Below are 27,989 nucleotides of genomic sequence, written 5' to 3' on the forward strand. Positions count from 1 at the left end.
CAAATAAAGTTCAGAAATGTATTGGGAAAACAGTACCCAAAAGCTTTTTTTATTTTTATTTTTTTTTGCGGTACGCGGGCCTCTCACTGTTGTGGCCTCTCCCATTGCGGAGCACAGGCTCCAGACGCGCAAGCTCAGCGGCCATGGCTCACACCCAAAAGCTTTAAGTAAGCCTTACTTCAGAAATGTAAATATATGTAGACTCTGAAAATAATGTTACTTCAGAACTGAAAAGGGTTTTGTGCTAAAAGAGGGAGGGAAATAACATTTGGGAAAACTGATCTTTGATCTGGACACCTGTGTGGGCCATTTAGTTGCACAAATGTTAATCAATTATTTCCATGCCTACCCCATCTTGCCTTGGGGAAATATCCGAAAGGCAGATTTTAGCCGTGTGTTCTGGTTGGCAATGTAAATTGTTTCATATGGTTAAAAAGAAAAGAGGTGTGTAATAAGCAATAGGAAAGCCTTAAGACTCTCAGGTAAATAAGGTTAAGAAGTGGAAGAAATTTCAGTGGCTAAAAATCATACATAAAGAATACTCAATCATAACCAGTCACTTAAAAATCTATAAATTAGACGATGAGGTACAATATTTTCATCTGTCAAATTTAAAAAGTTTTAGAAAATGGCAGTCCTGAGTTCTAGCAAGAATGCCAAGTAACGAGCATTTACACACAACCTCTCTTGAAACATTTCGGCAATACGTGTCAGCACACTGAAAGGAAATAATACATTAACAGTGACTTTTATTTTTTCTTTATTTAAAAAATTGAGATATAATTCCCATACCGTAAGATTTGCCTTTTAAAATGTACAGTTCAGAGGTGCTTTCTTGTTTGTTTTGTTGTTGTGCAACAATCATCACTATCTAATTGCAAAACACTTCCATCATTCCAAAAAGAAACCCTGAATCTGTTAGGAGTCCTCTTTCCTCCCATCCTCCAGCCTCTGGCAACTACTAATCTACTTCCTGTCCCCATGGATTTGCCTACTCTGGACATTGCATACAAGTGGAATCATACAGTATGTAGCCTTTTGTATCTGACTTCTTTTACTTAGCATAATGTTTCCAAGGTTGTGTTGTGGCATGTATCAATACTTCACTGTTGCAATTTCCAAATATCTGTGCCCATAGCTTTCATTTCTTTCTCACATGCTCCTTAAATCCCAATAATCTGACTTCTGCTCCTTCCACTCTACTGAACAGCCATGTTTTTTGTTTTTGGGTTTTTTGTGGCCATGCCACACACCTTGCAGGACCTTAGTTCCCCAACCAGGGATTGAACCCAGGCCCTCAGTATTGAAATCATAGAGTCCTAACCACCGGACCGCCAGGGAATTCCCAGAGCAGCCATTCTTAAAACTTTTTTTGGCACAATGGTTACTCTCAGGGTCAGGAGCGATTTCTGGCTCTATCTGAACATCCCACCCTTTTCTCTTTCCCTGAAGAGAGTATAATGTAAAACAAGACAGACCATCCATAAAGAAGCTATGTTCTCACATGCTGACACTTCACCTGCGACGATTCACAATGGCCTGAAATCCAACAACATTGGTGCCCCTGCAGGAAGTACGTCTGCTCTTGAACTCACCAGCCATCATTCCTTTTCGTCCATGACCCCCCTGACCATTTCCTTCTTGAAACCTCTCTAAGGCACCCGTGGCACTCCTTTCACTACTTCTTCTTTGAAAGGGGAGAGGAGCTAACCATCACTTTACACGCATTAGCTCCCCATTTCCACATGGTTAATAAATGTACGCTCAGAAAGATTAAGTAAACTGCCGTAAATCCCATAGCTACCAGAAGGCTGTCTGACTCCACATTGGCAGCCTCTTTCCCTGGATGCTTTTCTCCCATTGTATGTCTAAATAGGTCCCCAAGATTCTCGTCCATTGACACTCTATCTTTGGTTATCACATTCATTGTCTTCAACTATCACGTCTATGGAAAGGACTCCCAAGTCTCCACTTCCAAGCCTACTCTTTTCCGTGCTCCAGAGCAGCCTGTCAATGGTCTGCATAATTCTCTAATATCCTGCCTATGTTCCTTCCACTGGCCTGGTGTTGGTCAGCCATGAGGGAAGATGACAGAGGTTCCAGGGCTGATGACAAGGGTAAGAAAACAATGGAAACAAGGTGGCAATGAGAGGTGTGGAGGCAGCAGTGGGGGCAGAACAGATACTTCCAGTCCTGGTATAAAGAAATGATATCCTTAAATTGTTTAATTACAAGTCCATGCTGTTAGCACGGATGTCTTAATGATGAATCGACTAAACAGCAGAGCACATGACACTACCCACAGTCTCTGCCAATCTCTCCCAGGACAGGGCAGGGGTCGTGTAAAGTGTTTAGCATATTTTGGTTCTTAGGCAAGTAGCTGCTTAGGAAACTGTTAAAGTTATACATTTTTATTTATTTTTAGAAAATGTGGAGATAGTGATTGTAAGGTATCTTGCATATATTAGGTTTTTTGTTTTTTTTGGTTTTTTTGCAGTACGCGGGCCTCTCACTGTTATGGCCTCTCCCGTTGTGGAGCACAGGCTCTGGACGAGCAGGCTCAGCGGCCATGGCTCATGGGCCCAGCCGCTCCGCGGCATGTGGGATCCTCCCGGACCAGGTCACGAACCCGTGGCCCCTGCATCGGCAGGCGAACTCTCAACCCCTGCACCACCTGGGAAGCCCCCAGATATTAGTATTTTTAAGGCAAATTACTCAAACGCATTCCTTGCAGCTCTGCAGGGATAACTGCTCACCATTTTGCAATGTTTGTTTCCTTTCCAACAAAAAGAAGTTGGTGTAGTCATAAACTATAACTTGAAATGAATAAATAATCCAAACACTATATCCTACTAAACATGAGAAGGAAATGTCTTAACTATTTTCATAAACATTAACAGTCTTGTGGTATGTACTAATCTTATCTATCAAATAATATATGTAAAGCATTTACCTTAAACTAGCTTTATAATTATTCTTGTTTGGCAGGTTTGAATCTGGTTCTCTAAAACAATGTAAGAGTTGGAATATAGACGGTTATTGAAATTATGGATTTTAAAAAAATTTTTAAGGTTTACATACTGAGTTTTAAAGCTGTTGTAGGCAGAATTTTAAACAACAGGATCTAGTGGAGTGACCGATGATGCTGGGACCTGATAGATGCAGGGGCTACACCCAGCTCAGCCGACAACTGTCCACCTACCCTCTGTGCCCACAGCTTTCACAGTGGGTGTCTCAGCTTTTTACTCTAAAATAAGGGCAAGGGCTTTTCAAAGTTTGCCTAGCTATAAAACTCTAAAAGACTTACACCAACTTTTTGTTGATCGTTTCTTAAACGTTAGTGTTAGAAGCATACTTTACAAACCAGGAGGAAAGAGCTTGTTTACTGGGTCAAGGTGCTAGGAGTGGGGCCCCTGGCAGGCCACAGCCAAACCCCTTCTAGAGTCTTTCTCCCCTGGGACGCGCTCTCCATAGGAGCATTCTTCTCTCACGGGCTGGTGGTAAAACAGGCCTGGGGGTGCCTCTAAGCTTGGGAGGAGCCTGACCCTGGACAGTGTGTGGGATGACACGTAGTCTGTTTCTCTGTTAGATGTCCAGCAGCAAAGCCATTCCTTTCCTTTCCTTGGATCTGCCTTTCCTCGCCATTGGGGTGGTAAGATCTCAAAGGCTGAGTTCAGGTTGTAAGCGCAGGCGAGAGGGGACTAAAGGACGACTGAGTCTTTTCTAAATGTTATAATGGGCCAGAGCTTCTCAAATCTCCTTGCACAGAGCAAAGAGCAGTGCTCAGGCTCCACCCAGAATAATTAAACCAGACTCTGCAGGCAGGGCCCAGGCATCTGTATTTTTTTTAAAGTTCTACTGGTGATTCTAACATGCAACCAATACAGAAAAGCCTGACTTTTAAGTTATACATCTCACCTGTAGCATGGGTAGAGGGACGATTTCAAAATTAACACTACAGAATTCTTCAAATAATTCTGCTGTGAATGGTGGAACATGTTAGATTATTTATAAAAATATAAAAGACAAGAAATGAAAATACATTATTGCTAATGTTTTGATTGTATTCAAAGTTTTATTTTTTGAACAAAAAACTTAAGACAATGATTTTAAATAATAAACATGGTATATTCTAGACACTTGGTGTTTTTTTTTTAGACAGTTTATTAAATTTGGACTCCTACAGTTCTGCTGTGATGCTTTCTTCATCATTATAATAACATTTATATTATTTCTTGCCATTTTATCATTGCTCTAAACTTGCTAAACAAAGAGTCACTCTGTCTGGTTAAGTGAAGCTTCACTGGAAGGAAATACTCCACTACCACATTAAAAACACACATATACAGAACAGTCATTTTTTATATTTACAAACACAAGAAGTCTGTCCAGCCATTTGGGTTTTGTTGTTACACTGCCCATACCGAGATCAGCAAAAAGCTAAGGAATAAGCAAGATTTCACTTCAGCAGTGCAAAGGATGGCATCAACCAAACTTCGTTAAACAAACCAACAAATTACAAACACGGTCAGCAAAATTCAGCTTGCATGATACTGACTTAAAAAAATAAACAGAGTGGGTCACAACTAGACTGGTTTTCGCTATGCAACTTTCCTCAGGGAACAATACTACCCCCGTTTCACGTAGAAAGGAGTATGCATCAAAGCCTTTGTTCATGAAGAAAATGCCCTTCAAACAAATTCATCATAAGGCAAAAAAAAAAAAAAAAAAAAAAAACGGAAAAACTGAATGAAACAGTTTGGCCCAGAGAAAGCTTGTATATACTGTGTACACTCAGTATACACACATTTACAAATATACTGCAATTTAAACCATGTATATACTCATTAGACAATTAAATGAAATTGGCTCAGTGAAAAAGTGTCCATTTTTTATAAATATGTAGTTATTGCTAATATGTGACACATTATGCTTTGACATGGAAATTGCAGTAACTTAAGAGTTTGAAGCTGCCATATTGCCAGTGTCAGCCCTGCAGCAGGCATTCATATGGACAACATGCCATCCAATCCTGAAGAAAGAGCAAAACGTCCACTACAAAAAAAAAAAAAAAAAAAGAAAAATGAAAGGCTTATGCACTGTCCCTTACATTTCTGCCTATTCCTTTTTTTTCTTTTAAACAAAAACAAGTCCAGCTCACCACAAGTTAAGCACAACCTGACAAGCGAGTTCAGCGGCATCATGGGGAGAGAAGAGTGAAATACAGCATGCATTTACAACCAGAACTGCTCTAGTCTATTTTGTCATACAAACTGGAATACAAAAATCCAATTTAAATAAGACTAGACTAACAGTAATAGTAAATTAAAAAACAAAACAAAACAAAACACACACACACACACACACACACAGACCTAGTTGGATACTGATTAATTTTAAGAGTAAAACTCATCCTGTCCCCTCTTAATACTCTACTGCAATTTATTTATTGATGGCTAGAATATTTATTTACTTAAAAAAGATATTAAATACCTGTATCATGAAATTACATTCTTTTTTAACAATAAGACAGACCGTGTAAGAAAATAGCTCATGTGTGAAATGTGTCTGAAATGCATTTTTCCTCACAACTATCAAAACATCCATTCACACTAAAACAAACCCCCCACCCCACCCCCTGCAAAAAGTTAAGGAAAGATGGGATGGGTCAGGTGAGGAGCAGGGAAGGAAAGACTTACCAGCACAGTGATTAACAATGGTTCAAGACAGAACCAACAAGAGTTGGTCAAAAAGATGCCTTCAAGACATGGCTACAATTAAAAACCAAACTCAACCACTTTTGGTTCGTTGCGGTGAGACCGAAAAAATATTTCTCACAGATTCATATAAATACTAGACTCCAGCTCTTTTGTTATTATTATTTTTAAAGTTTTTCCATTTGTTTTTGCAAGGCCTAGCTACCATATTACAGTTTATATTTCCTCTGCAACGACTACAAGAGGTAGGCATAAAGCATGAAAAAGTTTCTCAGTTAGTACCTCACTGCAGGCAGTTCACTGCATTAAACCTTTCACTTTAGACATGAAAAGGGACTGCACCTTCTGGCCTTTTCGAGCCCCCCAAACAAAGCTGTTGCCATCCCATACATATTCTAAATGAGTGTACTCACCAATAAGAAACTTTCTCTACTGAAGGATACTGTCATAGTGTTTGTTGCAGAACATTCATATATATATAGATAGATTTATTTATTTATGTATTTTTAAAAAGTAAACAAACAACCAACAACAAAAACCGAACCCAGGTTCCTAGAACCAATTCTCTTGATTCTCTACTTCCACAAAATAAAGTATAACCATTTGGCCAAGACTACAGATGTGTTTTTTTTTCTTTTCTTTCCTTTTCACAGATACAAGTGCCATGCAAAATAAATTAGAGAACAGATACCAAAACATACATGTGATAAAACTACTGAAGGTAGATTTTTTAAAAGCATTTATATAAACATAATTTATAATCCTCTTTTTTTCCTTATGTACAGTCACAAAGCTGTAGTTAGACATCTAGGATTTCCTCGGCTGTGCCTCCACAGCGCAGTCTGTAGCGACCAGTTCTCCAGCTTATCGTTGGGTCCCATAATGCCGACAAAAAAATGTATATTGTCATGGATTCACGGATGAACCAAGCTACAGCATAATCAAGTTTTGAAAAACACAGTGTGCCACCCTAGGAATTAAAAAAATAAATTATGGACTGTCAGACTGAAGACACAGTTTAAGAAATGAAATTCTTCAATTTCACTCTTTTAAATACACTATATAAAGTCAAGTCTGCTTCTTAAGATAATTCAACTGTCATGCTATATTGGTTAAGGAAATGTTAATTAGGAAGAAAAGCAGCATTAAAATAACTGCTATCCTAACATATTCTTAGTTTGAAGACTTGTTGATTTGCTTAACATCATTCTTTTTTTTTGAGCCTTAATAAAAGTGATTGTATAATCAGCTGAAAGTTGAAAATCAAGTTCCATTTTGTGTCCACGTTCCACTAAGGAAAGTAATGCTTAAACCTGATTTTAACCTTCACTGGGAGGCTGAAGAATGGCTCAGATAGATTTTCTTCAACTTCTTCTAAATCAAAAGTGTTTTAGTTCCACCAAATGACTGCCAACTTTCCCAAGCCTATCCACATACCTGGACACCCCTGAGTTGAATGTAGTCAAATATAAACCATGCCAGGCAATGACACATGAAAAATACCATAATATCCCATCTGAATACATGGTGGGCTGCCCATCCAATAATTAAACTGGCAACAAAGCATTCTGAAATTGGCTCACAAATTATTGTTGCAGGAAGCATGTTAATTCGCAATTTGGTCCACCTTAAACAAACAAACAAAAAGGGATTTTCTTTAAACAACAGCCTGGTTACAAGACTAATCAATTTTTCTCAAAATGATCAGCATTTTATCCTGTTATATAAAAGCCTTTTATATAAACTTTAAAGAGTATTTAATGAATCTCTTTTCTATTTTTATTTAGTATCTCAAAGAAAAAAGTCTATCAATTCATTTGTATGGCCTATACTCTGATGAATAAAGATCATAAAATTCAAAGGGTAGAAAGTTAGAAAATAGAGATTGGCATAAAAAATTCAAAGTCTCAACACCTCTTTTTTGAAAGCTTTCAGTGTTACAAAGGAAAGAAAATATACTTAGACGTTAAATTTATTTTAATAAGGAAGTTAACCTCTCTTTTCTGGAAATAAAAATCTGACTTTTAGTTTTTTTGTTAAAACCATGTAAAAATTACTCTCCCTTCCCCTTTTCTTTTAATAAAGTATAAAAAGAAGAAATCCAGCTGATTTACCTGATCATTCTGGATTGAAACTGAGAAATTGAATACGAGCCAGAGTTTTGCATTGCAACTTGAGTGGACATGGCAAACCTCCAACCTCTGAAAATTAAGACAATTATAAAATGAGCTATGATGATGAACACATGCAAGCATGACTGATTATGCATTTATTCATCCCTATAAAGAGTAAGAAGCGTTATTTCAGTAGCCAAGATATGGAAGTACACACACACACACACACACACACACACACACACACACACACACTAGAATATTACTCAGTCATAAAAAAAGAATGAAATCCTGTTATTTGCAACAATGTGCATGGACCTAGAGGGTATTATGCTTAGTGAAATAAGTGAGACAGAGAAAGACAAACAGTCTGTTATCACTTACATGTGGAATCTAAAAACTAAAACAAATGAATGACTAAACAAAAAAGAAAAGACTGACAGACTTAGAGAACTAGTGGTTACCAGTGGGGAGATGGAAGGAGCAAGGGGTAAGATAGGGGAAGAGGATCAAGAGATATAAACTACCTTGTATAAAATAGGCAACAAGGATATATTGCACAGCACAGGGAAATACAATCATTATTTTGCTATAACTTTAAATGGAGTATAATTTATAAAAATACTGAATCACTATGTTGTATATCTAAAACTATATAATACTGTAAATCAACTATATTTGAATTAAAAAAAAAAGTGAGCAACTGTCAGTGTTCAGGGTGAGCCTCGTCCCAGGATAGCACCCTACGTAGGGTATATCATACTTGTACACATTTTAGTCATTACAGAGGCCCATGATAGTACCACCTAAGAAATGGAAGGAACAACCCCTCAGTTCACAGTTTAATAAACTTAAAATACAGACATTCTGAAAGTACTAAATAGAGTGGGTCCTGTATTTAATAGTTTAGTCTCTGAACACTATTAATCAAAAAAAAAGGGCAGGGTGTGAAACCAAAAGTGGTATTCTGTATCTCATGAGAAACGCTATGAAACCATGGACCACATTAACACCATCAGGAGAGAAGTTTAAAAACATACTTCACATCTTTAGTAAATTATCAGACAAGGAAATGACCCCCTTTAAAAAAGCAAATGAGTGTCACTGTGTGATAGAGAAATGTTATTAAGCCAATCATGTGAATCATTAGGTGGCTTCTTAGCAAGGTATGAAATAATCTACTGAGAAATTTCAAAATCTGAAATCATATTCTTTAAATTTTCACCTACCGGCTTATGACTGCACTGACATTTTTAATTCTTCTAAAACACATAAAAATTTACATCTATAATAATGAAAATTTATAATCACAGAGAAGCTTCAAATTTAATAACTTCAAACCATGCAGTTTTTTTTTTTAGGGTTTAAATGTATTTATTTTATTTTTAAATTGAAGTATAGTATAACATTAATTTACTATGTTGTGTTACTTTCAAGTGTACAGCAAAGTGATTCAGTGTGTATGTATCTGTATGCTATACAGTAGGTCCTTGTTGTTTACCTGTTTTATATAGTGCATATATGTTAACCCCAAACTCCTGAGTTATCTCCCCCACCCCTCCTATCCTCGTTGGTAAACATAAGTTTGGTTTCTATGTCTGTGAATTTATTTCTGTTTTGTAAATAAGTTCATTTGTATTGTTTTTTTAGATTCCATCTATAAGTGATATTATATGATATTTGTCTTTCTCTGTCTGACTTCACTTAATATAATCTCTAGGTCCATCCAGGTTGCTGCAAATGACATTATTTCATTGTTTTTTATGACTGAGTAATAGTCCATTGTATATTCAGACCACATCTTCTTTATCTATTCATCTGTTGATGTGCATTTATGTTGCTTCCATGTCTTGGCTATTGCAAATAGTGCTGCTATGAACATTGGGGTGCATGTATCTTCAAATTAGTGTTTTCTCCAGATATATACCCAGGAGTGGGATTACAGGATCATATGGTAACTCTATTTTTAGTTTTTTTAAGGAAACTCCATACTGCTCTAGAAACCACATTAATTTGAAGAATGTAGAGAAATTAGAACATTTATTTGCTTCTTTAGTACATAACTGAATAATTAATAGGAATTACATTCTAAAAGTATTAAACTATTCTGTACTCACTAGCAAAAAATAAAATAAAATAGCTCTTAATCCATGGGTTTAACAAACAGAGTAAACCAACAGAAGTTAGGAACCAAAAATGTAACAGCCTAATTTAATTTAGTTTTCTTACCGGTCAGCTATTGCTTTGGCCATAAAGTAATCTTCAGCAATGTACTGAGCAAAAGCTATAAGCCCTCCTGCTTGATCTAACACATCCTTTCTCATTAAACAAGACATTCCCGTCACACATTTGAAACCAGTGACATTGGCAGAGATATAGGACCTTGGATGAGAGGTTCCAAAATACACCTGCCAAAACAAAGCCAAAAACGTATGTATACAATTAGAATTTTATGTTAAAAGTATGATGTTTATAAATTCTTTTTCCTAATGAATTTCAGTATGATTGGGTGAATATTCTATTATTCTTACATAAATTACCTGAATAAAAAGTGGTACAAAGTAATATTTACATATAGCAAGCAGTCAATAATTTCTTATTTGATTGACTACACTTGTTATTATCACCATTACAAAGAAGTATTTACTTCTAGGAGGGAAAAGTATATTTTATTCTCAAATAAATACTGTCTTCTCTAAAACTCCAAGATTTAAAGATTTACTGAAGTAAAACTTAATTTGGATTTGAATCAGACAGGTAAAAAATATTGCTCACTTCATATAAAATATTAATATTTAATGTGTTGTTTTCAGAATGTTCATGTAGATATACACACATCTACATATATAGGTATATGTACGTACATGTATATGTGTATATGTATGCATGTGGCTACACACATGCGTACATTCATACACACAATATTTATAGGTACATCAACCAATAGAACAATCCTATTTCTTAATTCCTTTTCTTGTGTCCTTTTATATAGCTAGCTATTTCCTGCCGGTGTCACTGAGCTTCCCAACTTTCCCATTTTTCAATGTATTTTTCATAAATAGGGTGGATACTAATATTCTGTCTTCCATTTTACTGCCCTTTTCCTAGATGTGCTTTGAAGTAATGAGAAATGCAAACTACTAAATTAACGGTAGAATTAAATGGTCATCACCCAACTTATCAGATATAAAACCTATTTATTATTTACATCTTAGATATGCTGCCTTTTGTAATTAGTCATCTCTCTGTATCCTAGGGGAATTGGTTCCAGGAGCCCTGTATCAAAATCCACCGATGCTATGTGCGTATTATCTACACCTGTCAGATTACTTATAATACCTAATACAATGTAAATACTATGTAAAGAGTTGTAAATACAATGTAAATGCAAAGTAAAGAGTTGTAAATACAATGTAAATACTATGTAAAGAGTTGTAAATACAATGTAAATGCAAAGTAAAGAGATGTAAATACTATGTAAAGAGTTGTAAATACAATGTAAATGCTATGTAAACAGTTGCTGGTGCAAGGCAAATTTACACTTTGCTTTTTGTAACTTTCTGGAATTTTTTTTTCCGAATATTTTCGACCTATGGTTGGTTGAAGCCAAAAATGTAGAACCCATAGACTTAATACAGTTAACTTCAGGTAGCTCATCCCAACTCTCAGCATAGTCTCAAGCTTCTGGGAGATTAGGGATCTGATAACAAGAATATTATTTAATACATTTTTATGCGGGCCTCTCACTGCTGTGGCATCTCCCACCGTGGAGCACAGGCCCAATGGCCCACAAGCCAAGCCACTCCGCAGCATGTGGGATCCTCCCGGACCGGGGCACGAACCCGTGTCCCCTGCCTTGGCAGGCGGACTCCCAACCACTGCACCACCAGGGAAGCCCAAGAATATTATTTATAACCATTGCACTTACCTGTTCTAGTGTGGCGGCAAAGCCCTGTCTGTCTGCTACATAGGGCAGCCCGTGAACCAGGCCTACTTTCTCTGTCATTTGGTTAACCATGTCCGTGAGTGTGTCTGGAATCACTAGGATGCAAAAGAAAAAAAGGTGCAGAGGGAGAGAGGAAAAAATTTCCTTTTAGTAAAATGCCCACTAATGTAAAATATAATTTATGAGTTATTAAATTCTTAAATGTTTTTCTTTGTATGTGGGTCTAATAAAATGAATCTCAATCACTTTTCTGAGTAGAATACAAAATTTCAAAGAGGTTAACTTATGGTAGTGAATTTATTCTGGACACTTGCAGGTTGGTACATACCTAATATGTAGCAGGGGCAGGATGTACCTTGAAAACTTTAACAGTCCGTTTCTGAACCTCCCAACTGGAATAATGGACAATATGTCCTAGTACAAAAGGTACAGGAGCAGAGGTCAAAGGGGCTCAGTGTTCACTATGACTCCTCCATTCCAACCATAGGGAATGAGCCTCCTCTTTCTGGGGGTATGAGATATTCTCTCTCAAAACTGCTAATTGGAACTGAATGAGAATATACTTGACAGAGATTGATACACTGAAAACATAGCAACTATATGATAGTAAATAATTTAAGATAGCAAATGTGAAAAATGAATGTAATCTCTGACTATGAATTGATAGATCTGTAATCTAATTAAGTAAGAGTGCCACACTATTAATTTTCAAATTTGCACATTTCAAGCTGATAAAATTTAAATCATTTCCCCATTTTTAAATAGCAAAAATATCATATCATTTTATACAACTTCATTTTTATTTCCTTCAAGTATTTAAGAACTAAATCTACTGTATAAAAGTGTATTTGGACCTTAAATACAGGTAGTCTGGGTAGTGGTTCTCAACTGCTGCTCTGTAGGGGACATTTGGCAATGTCCAGAGACAGTTCTGGCTGTCACAACCAACAGCGGCTACTACTGCATCTAGTGGGTAGGGGCCAGGGATGCTGCTAACCACCCTGCAGGACAGCCCTGACAACAAAGAATTACCCAGCCCAAAAGCGCTGAGGTTGAAAAACTTGAGGTAATTAGAATATAATAGAATATTATAGAATACCAAAATTATTATAAGTATAAATGTTTAAAAATGCAAAAATACAAATTATAATGTCAATATATTGATATTGACATTATAATTTCAATATAATTGAAAACATGATTATTGAAATAATTCCTGATAAAATCAGCTAGGTAGAAAGCCATGAATGTATTCTAATAAATGTATGTAATTCTAGTAAAATATGCACCTATTAATTTCTGTCCCTTTGCATGAGACAGTACATTGCACATGCCACAAACAGATTAAAGTAAAAGACGTCACATGAATAAGGGAAAACTTACACCTAGAAAAAGCTCATAGACTATATAACGGACCACGACTATTTTTTTTTTTTTTGGCTGCATTGGGTCTTTGTTGCGGCACGCGGGCTTTTCTCTAGTTGCAGCAAGCGGGGGCTACTCCTTGTTGAGGTGTGCAGGCCTCTTACTGTGGTGGCTTCTCCTGTTGCAGAGCACGGGCTCTAGGCACGCGGGCTTCAGTAGTTGTGGCGCACGGGCTTCGTTGCTCCGCGGCATGTGGGATCTTCCCGGACCAGGGCTTGAACCCGTGTCCCCTGCATTGGCAGGCGGATTCTTAACCACTGCGCCATCAGGGAAGTCCCGACTATTTTTTTTTTTTTTAATAGTTGGAATTTTCTCTTCAAAATGAAAACATTTTCATACACGTAACATTCTAGGTTAGTATAAAAAACATCAAAATCTTAGTAAGTATAACTTGACATATTACCACGAAATAATGATAAAATGAATTACTTTATTAGGCAAACAAATAGGATTGATAAATGTATTCTCAGACTGCTCTTGGCATTTTATCATTGAATGAATAGTTCTGCAAAATAAATAAGAAAAACCTCACCTCTTATTCCACTATCACAAATCCATATAAGATCATACTTTGCAACTTCATATCCTGGCATTAAATTGTTAATTTTAGGATTAATGCCAACCTTTTTGCCACCTAAAAATTTTAAAGTACAGCAGTGAACAATTCATGCAATATTGGAAATATTTTCTATTATACATATACATAGTAGAGTAGTAAAAAGTACTTGCAGATTTAATAATTTAAACAAACATACTTTAACATTATGTTTCTCTTGAGACACAGATGTAGAGAACAAACGCATGGACACCAAGGGGGAAAGTGGCATGGGGTGGTGGTGGACACTGGTGGAGGGATGAATTGGGAGATTGGGATTGACATGTATACACTAATATGGATAACTAATTAAAAACATGCTGTATAAAAAAATAAATAAAATAAAATTCAAAAAACAAAGAAAATAGTAGGTGAAACCATCATACTTAAAAAAAAGCCAAAAAACCCATTATGTTTCTTATTATTCATAATAATATATTTAGAAAAAAATTGTTCATTCTCAAAAAGAAAAGTACATCATTAATCTTTGAAAATTCATTAGTTTCAGTTTTCTAATTCTTAAGTGCTTGCATTAATAGTAAACATTAATCAATATTTAATAGCAAATATACCTCTAATTAGTCTTTAGAATAAGCCTGTAGGCTTTTGGAAAAACATTCGTTTTGCAATATTACAAAAATGAATTCTATCCCTCATTCCCAATTATAATCAATGAGATACAGAATAGGCCATAGATTGAAAATATTAAAGAAACAAAAATAACAGGCTCATGTCTGACTGACGAGTAAAACATAATTTGGGGTAATTCTGTTAATCCCAGATATGAAAAAAAAAAACTTTGTCTTTATAACTTAAGTCTTCTCAAAAGGACAGAAACACCTTTCACTGTATCTAACAAACATGCATGAAGCAAACATGCTAATAACTTAATGGGTGTCTAGCACTCTAATCTATAGTTTAATGCAAAGAAGATTACTGATATTTAATATATTAAAGCAAAAAGGTTATTGTAGAATTTGTTACTTACCTATAAACAATCTAGCATCAACATTTGGATATTTTCCAAGAAGCTTCTTACACACATCAATGGCTGGATCATCATGATCTTGGACACAGAGGAGTACTTCATACTAGTCAAAGAACACATTTTATGTAAATTAACCTCTTTTCCAAAGATAATCACTTATTATTAGTATTTACTGATGGATCAAAAAGCATTAAGAAAAACAAGCAATTGTACCCACAAAGTTTAAAAGTTAAGAGAGTATTCATAATGGATGCAGACACTTAAAGGATTATCAAGTGTTGCTTTAACCGAGAGCAGCTTCTCCAGAAGGGGCTGTTTGCAAGCCAAAGAGAGAATGAAGAAATTGGCAGGGCCCACAGCTGAAGTCCTGCCACTGCCAGATAGGCATGGCCTAATAATTCAACTGGATTCCAAGCTTCTCCATGGGCTTCATCACTGAAGATTTATTAGATGCTCACAGGGTGCCTAGCAGTGTGAAAACAACGCAGAAATCAACCAAAATGAACACACCCTTCGTTCTCTAGAAGCTTTGTCTCTGAACTTAATATCATTTCATCAGGGTGCTAAAAATTACATACTGAATACCACTACGATAAATTTAAAGGTTTCCCAAACTCTTCACAAGGACAAAGTGAGATTAGATTTTTTGTTGTATAATAATTTTCTGAAGTAGAATAGAATCTGATTTGATTAAAAATGTATCCTGAAAAGCACACTTAGCCTTTTAACGATGAAAACATCCAGGATTTTATTTTGCCCAGACCCATGTTTACTCTTTTTTTTTTTTTTTTGGCTGCATTGGGTCTTCGTTGCTGTGTGCGGGCTTTCTCCAGTTGCGGCAGGCTGGGGCTACTCTTTGTTGCGGTGCGCGGGCTTCTCATTGGGGTGGCTTCTCTTGTTGTGGAGCACAGGCTCTAGGCCTGCGGGCTTCAGTAATTGTGGCGCTCAGGGCTTAGTTGCTCTGCGGCATGTGGGATCTTCCCGGACCAGGGCTCGAACCTGATTCTCCTGCATTGTCAGGCGGATTCTTAACCACTGCGCCACTGGGGAAGCCCTATGTTTACTCTCTGATAGTACACTAAGGAAGACATTTCTTAGCACTTGGCTGGCTGTGTCAAAATTACCCTGGGACAGTTTTTTTTAAAAAGAGGATACTGGGTCCCACTCTTAAACTTCTGAATCAGAGCATCCGAGGGGATTCTGACATGTAACCAAGTTTATAAAATCTTGAGCTCTAAGATACCATTTAGTAAAGTACTAAATTTTTTAAAAGTGTTTGCTTACACACATAAAGATGCTACTCTATTATTCTGTGGGCTATGTATTCTAAGCAGTAATTTTTTTCAATAGTGGTGATAAATTCATGCTGACTCAATAGCAGATTTCCTACCAAACCTTCTTTCTAAGACAGATTGAACATTTTTAAGCAAAGGAGGAAGGTTAATCATGTCCATGAGAAAATAACAAAGCTATGTGTTCTAAAAAATACAAAAAGTTGAGGACACAATTTTTTAGGTGTCTAACATACAAGGACTAAAGCTAAGGTAATGGGAAGGCCTGTTTGATTTACTTCCATTGATAAGCATACACAAGTAAAAAGTGGAAATAAAATGTGTACAGTGCCTTGAGCACAATAATTACTGTTCACCTAATATATTGATATATTATGTCAGCAAAAAGTGGCAGCATAGAATTTAGTGGTCAAGCACATAAGGACCAGGACTAAGGTAGATAAAGAAAGTTTAGCTAACAAGGTAAGATTTTTTTTTTCAAGTGAAAAAAAAGTTTTCTCAATAATTAAGTAAAGACCTGGATGGACCTGAGAGTCAGTCATACAGAATGAAGTAAGTCAGAAAGAGAAAAACAAATATCGTTTATTAACGCATATATGTGGACTCTGGAAAAATGGTACAGATGAATCTATTTGCAGGGCAGGAACAGAGATGCAGACGTAGAGAAGGGACGTGTGGACACAAGGTTGGGGGAGGATGAATTGGGAGATTGGGATTGATATATATACACTACCATGTGTAAAACAGATAGCTTGTGGGAAGCTGCTGTATAGCGCAGGGAGCTCAGCTTGGTGCTCTGTGAGTGGGATGGGTGGGATTGCGGCGGGTGTGGTGGTGGTGGTGGTGGTGGTAGGAGGGAGGTCCAAGAGAGAGGGGATATATGTATACATATAGCTGATTCACTTTGTTGTAAAGCAACTATACCCCAATTAAAAAAAAAAAAAGTAAAGGGGAAAAGCAATGTATACTTTCTACCTATAGTTATTACATATTCTATCCATTATCTACCTCTCATGATGACTGACCAAAATTGCCACCTTAGAGGTACTGAAATGATTAAGCAACTTTACAGCCAGTGGTCTCCAGAGATCAGATAAAAATCTGAGAATGGGATGGGCACCATTCCTGCCACACCCTGAAACTTCTTCAAGGGTTGACTCTTAAGTCCCATAAAAAGTCAGCCATCCTCCCTACCAAAATGTTTGCTTGAGCCAACAAGAGGCAGACCTTAACCATGAAGATTAGAAAGGTTAAGTGACTTTCCAAAGGGTGTAAGTAACAATGAGCTTTCCTACTATAGTGAGTTGCTCAGTCAGGCTTGCTCTAAAGAGTTCATTGTTTTTCCAAACATAGCGTAGTTTTATGCTTTTATGATTTATACTATTTTACAGGTATAAGTAAATATAGTGAAAGAATATGTTTATAAGTAATACAATTCCGTAAAATATTATTAAAAACCTACTCTTGGCTTTTTCCTCAGCAAGAGAAAACTCTGTAATATATAGTACTAGACATCTACTCAATGGGAAGAAAAAGGCTATACTAGGTTGTAGCAAAAACTTTTTCAGAAGTATATGGTATTAGTATAAGTAAGGGAGGCATAGTTTACCTTTATCCAAATGCAAGATTTAAAGTTTTTGTTTTTATTGATTACACCTCTTAAACTTAATTTCAAATGAAAAACAAATACCTCCTGATAAGCCAGAGTGCAGATGAAATTCAATTCACTTTATCTAAAAAATGTTCAGACTCTTATTAAAGATATAACTTTCCCTTAGATGTGCCTGATATTAAAAATTATACCAAATTGGAGGTAGTATTCCAAGTGTTTTCTAAAGTATTAGATTTTAACCAAGAATCTTCATTTTTCAGCTAGAATCTCTATGTTTGATCAACATTTAATTTGCTAGGAATTTCTGTACTTAAATAGTTAAATCACTCCGACTACACTGCAATTGGTAAAACATAAGATATTAAGTTGATTAAAAGTTTTGGTTTTTTTTTTGCGGTACGCGGGCCTCTCACTGTTGTGGCCTCTCCCGTTGCGGAACACAGGCTCCGGACGCGCAGGCTCAGCAGCCATGGCTCACGGGCCCGGCCGCTCCGCGGTGTGTGGGATCTTCCCGGACCGGGTCACGAACCCGCATCCCCTGCATCCGCAGGTGGACTCTCAACCACTGCGCCACCAGGGAAGCCCTAGGGTAAATTCTGAGTGAAAGATAGATGCTTCCTTTGAGTGAAAGGAAGATGTTTTGTAAGAAAATTGCTCTGAATTCAAAGTTTTGATAAGTTATATCAAAAACTTACTTTCAAGAACTAGGTAGTTTACATGATTTTTCAAATTTATTTGGTAAAACACTAATCTTTCAGACGTAGTAGTTTTATTACATGTATTGTGCCGATCTTTCAATAACTGAACCTATTTTCAATCTTTTAAAATTCTTTACTGTCATCAGTGACAATAAAGAATCCAAGTTTGGCACTGGACTTCAAACATTTTAAACCCATTCTATATTTGCAAAAAAGAAAAGAAAATCACAATTACCATAACCTCACTCTGTTAATAACTCTGATCATTCATTTAAAAATTCTTCATATGGCCAGAATTTACTAAAGTAAAGCCATCAAGACACTTTAGATGCAGATTACTGAATCCTCCTAGTATGGCTGAATTTCTGCCTAAATGCCTTCTCCTATGCTGATGCCAAATGAGTACTCGATTTTGTGAAAAATGAATTGTATTCATTTTTTTTATTCTTATATTTTTTCCAAGAATTTTTTTTCCCCAAGGAATAAATATCAATATAAGGTGGATTTACAAGATATTTAAAGCATAGATGTCTTTCAGGGCACTTAGTATAATAACAGTCTCACCAAAATTTAAACCTAGAAATTCAGACCAAGTGTCCGTAATAAATCTTCTTGCACATGTCTAAAATTAAATGAAATTTTAGTATTTCAGTATGTTATATACATATTTCCAAATGGCCTATAAGGTTCCAAATCAAATAACAGAGGAAGGAGTTACATCCAGAACAAAAACGTTTCCATACCTTTATAAAACAATGTTCACATTTGACAAATGGAGAATATTAAAATGTGCTGGGCCTGGCAGTTACACAAATGTTCATTTCATGACTATATGCCTCCTTGATGACACAAACAACTCGTGTTCACACTCAGATTTGTGCGATTTCAGTGGTTTAACTTCAGTCTCCTGTACAATTGCCATTGCTTTTGGTCTTTTAAAAAGCAAATATAGTGCAGTGAGATCAACATTTCCTTTTAGATTGCAGGTACTCTGCACTTTTGCTCTGCTTTCTAAATGTTCTTTTTACACAGCTAACAATTCTTTTGTAATTAGAAAATAAAATTATGAACTAAAAAAGAATGAAAACAATCCCTTGCATATAATGTTATTCATTTTTGTAATGTGTCAAAACAGCTTCCTCCTCAACCAAATAAATGTCTTAATGACATAACTTAAGCGGAAAAAGAACTTAAGTGGAAAGAGAACTAAGTGGAAAACTAGAGCTCTGGAGATAATTCCAAACTGTATAAAAAAAAACTTCATTCAGAAGAAGAAATCAATTATTGATTCATCCCAAATGTTCATAGTTAATGGATACATATGTTCCTGGGGTTATTTTAAGAAACTCTTTAAACCCACACTAACTTCCAAAACCATTTTAAATTCCATGACTATTATCTCACAAGAGCAGCAACATAAAAATTCCATAACTAAGTTTTAAGAGTGGTTGAATAGGGAAAGGGGAAAGGGTTGGATGATGGTTAAAACACTGAAATTTGTGAGATTAAGTTTCACAAGGATAAATGCATATGGTTCCACACTATGCTCTGAAATTTATTCATAATCAATGAAAATATTCTTTCATTCACAAAAATAAATTCTCCTTTACATTCACGTATATAAGGTGAGGCTTGAAAAACTTCCATTTTTCTTATTGCAAAGCTTATTTTACAATTAATTTTGTTTCTCATCCTTCCTGAATTATCAAAGGCCACTTTTTTGCATTTTTAGTTTGAAAAAAAAATCAAGTACCAATCTTCTTATTTTTTCTAATTATATATTTAATTTACTGAAGATAATGCATGCATATGATTCAGATCTCTAAAATTATTAAATATATATACACACACAAAGTAGAAGAAATACGTAATTTTCTGCTACAAATTAGCTTCAAATGCCTAGACTCCAAAACTCCAAAAGCAATAATATAGCAACACTAAAAAATAACTGAATGATACTCATGTCTACACACTGAATAAGAGCTGAATTAAGGCTACCATGTCTGTGTCTTCTTCTTAAAAGAAATGAAATAACAGCGTGAAAACCAGTCACCATGAGAGTGTGGTGTGTAGATGTCATCTTCTTTCTCACTACTTGGGCGACATTGTTCTAAAGAAATAGGAAGGAAAGAGTCTCCGACTGGCAAAAACTATGGAAAAACCGAGGCAATGATGGTAAAAACTGAGGAAAGTGAGTAGAGACCACAGAGGGAAAATTAAACTGGACTGAAAATCAAGCAGGTAGAAATTTAGACATATTTTCACAAGTAATCTACCACCGCTAGAACATGCTTTCAAAAGCAGCGTCTCAAATAGGCAATTGAAAAAGTTGCCATAAAACTAAATACAAAAATTAAGGAATATTAAGTTTTCCTAAGAAACTAAAGGGAAGAAATAAAAAGAATACTCCCATCTCAAGAAAACTGAAGTCTCCAAGGAAGGAAGTACATTGAGTTTATAGATAAATAGATTATATAGATAAAAGATATAAGCAATACAATTAGGTATTAAACCCCAGAAAAATCAAGAAATCAAAAATTAGGTGTTTTTTTAAAACATCTTTATTGGAGTCTAATTGCTTTACAATGGTGTGTTAGTTTCTGCTGTATAACAAAGTGAATCAGTTATACATCTACATATGTCCCCATATCTCTTCCCTCTTGCATCTCCCTCCCTCCCACCCTCCCTATCCCACCCCTCTAGGTGGTCACAAAGCACCAAGCTGATCTCCCTGTGAAAAATCCGGTATTAATGAAGCTCCACCTTACCACTAATTCTAACCCCAAAAGTCAGATTCTCAAGGGGATTTATCATTAGTTCTAGCTGTCCTGCATCCCATTTCTGACCACTGAATATTGCTTTCTCACTTTCACTGTGACTCTCACGGAACAAGATCTTCATACTCAAACTACCGGGCACTTAACACTGTCTGCATTCCAGGAGCTCTATTCAGGGATTTCTAATTCAGGTTGACATACAGGTAGTTAGAAAAGGAATTTATACCCCTTCCTCAACCCCCCATTTCTGTCCTGTGATGACAACCACAACTACTACTACTACTACTACTACTACTACTAGAGCATAAATATGATGAAGCCAACACCATCATGCATTTTTAATACCTTCACCTGATACAGTGTCAAAATTTCTCTCTAAGTGTTTATTATAAGAAAAAAAAAGTATGGTCTAGCCCATTCCTATGAGTACAACACTGTACTCACCTTGGGATAATCCAATTCAAAGAATGTTTCCAAGTTGTTGATTAGGTTAGGATCTATTCCTTTCAGTGGTTTCAGAAGAGACACCCCTGGGAGCTTGCTATATGGTTGTTTGTCTGTTGCCTTCTTGTTTAGGTGTAATCGGCTAAAAAGCAAATGATACATATATTAACGTACATTTCTGGAGACTATATTAGGGCCAAGTCTATATAAAGCATGTATCAAGCTACCAATAAATTACTGAATTTCTTTTTAATTGGCATCTTTCGAAAGGGATATCTGAAAATGAAAGAAAGTAGAACCAGGTAAGCTTCCAGTTGAGGAAAACCAGAACTAAACAGAGTGAATGAATGTTCCAGCGAAGGCTGAAGCTTAAGACTGCTGTTTACTGCTGTACTCTCAGAGCCCAGAACAGTGCTAGGCCTGGAGCAGGCATTCAATAAATACCGGCTGAAGAAACAAATGACAATGTTAGCCCACACATTAACTGCCCTTCCTCCCAAATCGTCATCAAGGTGGCCAAAGAACTATAAACATAGCAGGGAAAAAAACAACAACCCTATTTGCACCAGAAAAATATGGAAGAGGAACCAGAAAAATTTGAGAAATTTCTGTAACTAACAGTCCACACAACCACTGATTGAAAGAACTACCAAGCCAGCCTGCCTGGCAAGCAAGAAAATGGGATATCTATCAGGACTCCCAATGCTCACCATCTCTGAATGGCAGGGATGGAATAGAGGGAAATTGAAGGTAAGAAAAAAAATCTCAGTGATGACAGAAATGCCTATTACGGACACTAGAAGATATACCAGTGCCACCAAATCACAGAGAAGTTGGCCAAGGTTCTCAGCGCTGCTCCATCCCATGGGGAATGAGCTCCTAATGGGGGAAGCCATGCCAATTAGAGAAGAGAGAACGTGCCCCAGTTCATGTCAGGTTGTCACGATAAAGAGAGGAGATGCCCTTCAGCAGAGTGCTGAAGTTTCTAAAGCAAGTCACCAGAGGCGTCTTCCCTCCTTCTCATTAGTAAGTCTCCAAGCACTCAACAGTAATTAGAGTCTGGGACAATCACGGGGCCAACTGCAAGATATTTTAAGACACAATTCTTCCACATTTTAACATCTCTGAGATCAATGGCATCTTATAGTTGCTGGCAGCCAGATGGCGGCCCGGACTTAATAGCATGAAAACCAACCCTTCCAGAAGATCAAGAAAACGCCAGTATCAATGCATAGTGAAATATACTATTCATCTATGAATGATTTCTGGAAGTACACCAGTACCATCATCCACAGAAGTTAGCCACAGGCTCACTCCCCTAATTAAGGCAGGGGTGTGCTGCAGCAAACATCTCATGTTTCAGATAAGGCCATAAGCAGGGGTCTCCACCCCCCCCACCCCCCACCACCCCGTCCGAGGCCCGTTAGGAACCAGGCCGCACAGCAGGAGGTGAGCAATGGGCAAGTAAAGCTTCATCTGCGGCTTCCCATCGCTCGCATTACCGCCTGAACCATCCCCTCCCCCACCCACGATCCGTGGAATAATTGTCTTCCACCCGTCCCTGATGCCAAAAAGGTTGGGGACAGCTGCCAGAATGCATCTTTACGGAAAGAAAAGCAGGCTACTACCTACAATGGAAAAAAATTTAAACCAACCAAAAATTTAAAGAACAGTGTGGTCTCAATTTTTCATCCATAACATCAAACGCCAGAAAATAATGAGTACCATCTACAGCAGTGCTGTTCAGTGTGGCAGTGGTCCACAAGTTGCTTTTTACTGGCCAATGATGAAAGAAATGGAGAGCAAGCACTTAGAAACTTTTATAGCAGTTTGACATTGCCATGCCATCCAAGCATATGGTCAGTCATTTATTTTCACTGTAGTTTACTAAAGTATCAGTCCATGACAGATTGGAAAACTTTTAAAGAACTGATCCTTTGCCACAGATAGTTTGGAAAATATTGATCTACAGAGTTCATCTAGAGGGCTGGAAAGAGGTAAAACCATGATCTAAAATTTATATAACCGCAAATATGACAACTATTCCATTTCTAACAAAATAGTAGACTAGATGTCTGGAGAAATCCACCCAGTACAGAACATCTAGATTGCCAGAAGGAAAAGTTTATGTTATATATTTAATTGGTTGAAACAGTTATGTATCCACATGGTTCAAATCACTAAAAATATTAAGAGGTTCATATAAAAAAGTCCCCCTGTCACTCCTGTCCCACATCTGTCTTGTTGCCATCACCACCTCCCCAGCATTATTAGTTTCTTACTTATCTTTCCAGAGATTTAAAAAAATGCATATTCAAGCCAAAACATACACACACAAAATTCTTACATAATATTCATAATTTTCTCTCCTCCTTCTTAATACAAGCACACTAAAAGCATGTTTTTAAATATATGACTAAACTGTTAGAAATAAAAGGAAAGCGTCCCAAGTCAGAAATGAGGAGAAACCCCTGAGTGAGTAGTGCTGGAGACAATACTTGCACTGGGACCATCTGTTGGTCCCTAGTGACCTAGAAATGGTGACAAGCCCGAGACAGGAATGATAGTAAATCTGTCTGAAGAACCTCGAATAAATATGGAATCTCTTACAGGCAAAGTAGAAAACTTCTGGACCACAGAGGGAAGATGGGGATGCTGCCTATCTTGGATTCAGTCCGAAGCAAAATGGAACAAAAGCAAAAAGGCTCCCTGGAGAACACCTAACCACGCGGGTTTGGAACCCAGAACGCAAACTATAGGTGTTGCTTGAAAAAAACCTAAGAGATGGAACAAGAGAGACCATCATATGTGACCACGAATATATGAAAAGAACTACACAACGTCTAGAAATGAAAATGGCGATCACTGACATCAGAAACTCAATAGACAGGTCATAGTGAAGTTGCATACACACAGTTCAAAAGACAACTGGAGAACTGGAATCTAGATCTGAAGAAATTATCCAGAATGCAGCACAGAGAGAATGAGAGGCAACGACATTGAAATCATGAAAGGGTTTGAGACATGGAGGCTAGAATAAGAAGTCAAAATCACAGTAATTTTTATCTACTGGTCCCACTGTATGCTCATTAAGTGCTATTAAACTGTAACAAAACATGCATGTGAGGTGATGACCAATTATGGAAAAACCTAGCCCACTAACACACTGCATTTGGCGAGGCTTTAGATGAAAAACAATGTTAATTTAAACTGTGCTAAACAGTGTAGCGTTGATCCTGTTTTTCCCTTCTTCCCTTTGTCTTCATTAAGACATTTTACTTTAAATGCTAATATAAATATACCTCCTATCCTTTCATATCAAGAATGCAGCATTTTATCAAAGATAGGCTGACCTGCCAAACAACAATGAAGCCCTCTCCAGCACAGTGAAGCGAATTGATGATAAGTACTATATCTGAAATTTCTACTCAAAATCATTATAAGCGCAACTATATCACAGGACCTTTAAAAAAATTCTCATTTGTGCCTCCTCCCAGTATCTGTCTATCTATGTATCTAGTCCTCTCCCTCCCTTCCCCCCACCACCTCTCTAACATACAAACACACACAATTTTCCCTCCACACCCTAAGGGGTCATCTTGTAGTTTGCCCCCTAGCATCCAAGTATCCTACTTTGGAGAGTATTGTTTTGACTTATGTGATACAACGGACATAGCCCCTTGCTACAAATTACTTGAAATGCTTATCAAAAAAAAAAAAGAATATCCGGGGCTTCCCTGGTGGCGCAGTGGTTGAGAGTTCATCTGCCGATGCAGGGGACGCGGGTTCGTGCCCCAGTCCGGGAAGATCCCACATGCCGCGGAGCGGCTGGGCTGGTGAGCCATGGCCGCTGAGCCTGTGCTCCGCAACGGGAGAGGCCACAGCAGTGAGAGGCCCGCGTACCGCAAAAAAAAAAAAAAAAAAAAAAAAAAGAATATCCATTAAGGCAACACGCGCACGCACACACACACAATCACATAGCACTCTGCTGTGCACACAGTGGTGCTCCGTAACGACTCACCGTTCCCTTCCTGAACAAATCTATTCTGAGCCCAAATGTACACTAGGCATCATCCTATGCACTGGTGATGCCATGATAAACAGACGGACTCCATACCGTCAAGGAGCTGTGGTTTAGCGGGGGAGGCGCCCACATACAGAAGCTCTTCTCCTTTTAAAACTCCTAGAGAGGCCAACAGAGCCATGCTCTAGAGCAAGAATACCTACCTGAACTTTGCCTGCCACACAGACATGATGCCGATGGGTACCTTGGCCATGGCCAGTGTGTTGTAAACTAATTTGTAGTTTCCAAATTATGAACAACAGCCCATGTGCCTGGAGTCTCAAAAGTGGCTTGAATGGTGAAGTCCCCCAGTGGGCCTGTTTCATGAGTGTCTCTGACAGGGTCTTGCAAGGTTTCCTGGTTTCAAAGCAGCTTTTATTTAAGTATCTCAGGTCAGGGTTTCTGCATTACCTAGGTGACATGAGCATGAGCTTACTGCCCTGACACCTTGCACAGGATTTCCCGTGGGTGCCCGTTTCCAACCCTACCTTGATCAGGTAACTTGCTTTCTTGCAGGATCCTGGGTACAGCACTTTCTCCGTTTCAGCTGCTACACTGGGAATCCACTTCTACTTTCCCATCGTGCATTTGGCTTGAAGCCTTGACCTTTTTGTAGGGGAGCCAGGGAGTACTTTTTCTTGATACGTAACCCATATAGTAAAGTCACGTGTAAGTACACAGCTCAGTGAATTTTCTCAAAGTGAAATACTCATGGAACCAGTACCCAGCTCAAGAAACAGAGTCTTATCAGAACCCCAGAAGCTCATGAATGTGCCTTTCTACTAACTACCCTCTCCTCAAGGTAACCACATCCTGACTTCAAACACCACAGACTAATTCTGCTGGTTTTAAAATGTATCTAAATGGGACCCCGTAGGACATACTCTTTTGTGTCTGGCTTCTTTTACTTTACACCATGTTTGTGACCGTCATCCTTGTTGGTACCGTTAGTTATAGTTCATTCAGTCTCACAACTGCATAGTATTCCTTGTATTAATATACCACACTTTATCTACTTCCTGTTGATGGACTTCTGGGTTGTTTCCAGCTTCGGGTTATCACAAATGGTCTGCGACTTTGTCTCTGACTTTACAGAAGTATAAAAACCCCTGACTTCCCCTCTCTCACACCTCAGGACTTCAACTTTTGGACAATATGAAGAAGCAGGAACTGGATTTACTCTCCCACCTGAAACAAACTAACAAAAAAAGCAGACAAAAAATAGGAAATGTTTTTTTAAGATACTGAATATCAGGTAGAGAAGTGATTCCTCAGATATGTAAAACAAATGAGGCGAGTCCTCCAATTGCCTCAGCTTACTATTCTGAGACAATTTCCAGGCCAGGAGACTCCTGGTTTTTTTTTAAACGTTTAGTATACAAAATGCCCACAGGCAGAAATCACAACTTACTGGACCATTCATTCCACAGCCTCAGAATCTGCATTTTTACAAACATCTCAAATGATTCTGATGCAGGCTAGCGGTGAACCACACTTGAAGACACACTACAGTAGGCTGTCAAGTCTCTAGGGTCCAACACAATAGCATGTTCACAAGTTTAAAAAATGTTAAATAAATGAAGAGTAAAAAATGTTGGCTAAATAGAGCTGGAAGGTATGGTTAGTCTAGAGACGAAAACATGGGAGTCACCCACAGTTTGGTAAGTACATAAGCTCTCCCAGGTGGAGCATGCCATTAGCAGGTGGCCACAAATCAATATACTAATATTACAGAACCAGTAATGCATGAGGGAGACCAAGAGTGAGTGACCAGGACAGTAGAAAGAGAGCCAGGAAGAAAGTGAAGTCACAGAAGGGTTTATTTGGCTGGGCTGTTTTCTTTTTGAAAGGGTTCAAAAAAGAAAAACATTGAATGCTGTCGAGAGCACAAGATAAGAACTGAAATGTCCACTAGATTGAAAAGTCCACAGAACTGAAATGTCCACTAGAATGTGTGAACACTGGTGACCTCAGAGTACTCTGGGCAAGGGGCAGGTAGATAAAAATGGTTAAGAAGCAAATGAATGAGAGGTGAGCTGCGATAACAGTGAATAAACACTAGTTTCTCCTGCAACCTGACAGTGAAAAAGAGCCAAAGAGTAGCTAGATGGAGAAGCGTTTTTCAGTTTAATTTTTAATTATTTTTAGTTTTTAATCCTTGAGTATATACGGTCAGGGGAAAGAGCTAGTCAAAAGGTAAATAGAGAAAAAATAAAAATAATTAATGGCATGATAGGATCCACAGTGCGAAGTAGGAGTGAAGGTAAATGTGACAAGAATGAAGGTAAAATGGTGAAGATTTAGAAGAGGTGCTGCCA

The 27,989-nt window shown here is 37.5% G+C and overlaps 1 protein-coding gene across 2 annotated transcripts in view; it reads right to left on the reverse strand.

Annotated features, from left to right (window-relative positions):
- Positions 1-4,055: 4,055 nt before the first annotated feature.
- Positions 4,056-27,989, reverse strand: part of UGCG (UDP-glucose ceramide glucosyltransferase) — a 36,208-nt gene continuing 12,274 nt past the window's right edge. The window contains exons 2-9 of one of the 2 annotated variants that reach the window (XM_060154623.1): positions 21,609-21,750; positions 14,786-14,888; positions 13,735-13,836; positions 11,760-11,872; positions 10,061-10,239; positions 7,832-7,918; positions 7,155-7,344; positions 4,056-6,687 (exon numbers count right to left, since the gene is read on the reverse strand). In XM_060154623.1, coding sequence (XP_060010606.1) covers positions 6,517-6,687; positions 7,155-7,344; positions 7,832-7,918; positions 10,061-10,239; positions 11,760-11,872; positions 13,735-13,836; positions 14,786-14,888; positions 21,609-21,750 — 1,087 coding nt within the window. In that variant the 3' untranslated portion in view covers positions 4,056-6,516. The remainder of the gene's footprint in view (positions 6,688-7,154; positions 7,345-7,831; positions 7,919-10,060; positions 10,240-11,759; positions 11,873-13,734; positions 13,837-14,785; positions 14,889-21,608; positions 21,751-27,989) is intronic. The other variant, XM_060154624.1, reaches the window with a different exon arrangement.

Source organism: Lagenorhynchus albirostris, chromosome 7, assembly GCF_949774975.1.
Source record: "Lagenorhynchus albirostris chromosome 7, mLagAlb1.1, whole genome shotgun sequence".
Classification (NCBI taxonomy): Eukaryota; Metazoa; Chordata; class Mammalia; order Artiodactyla; family Delphinidae; genus Lagenorhynchus; species Lagenorhynchus albirostris.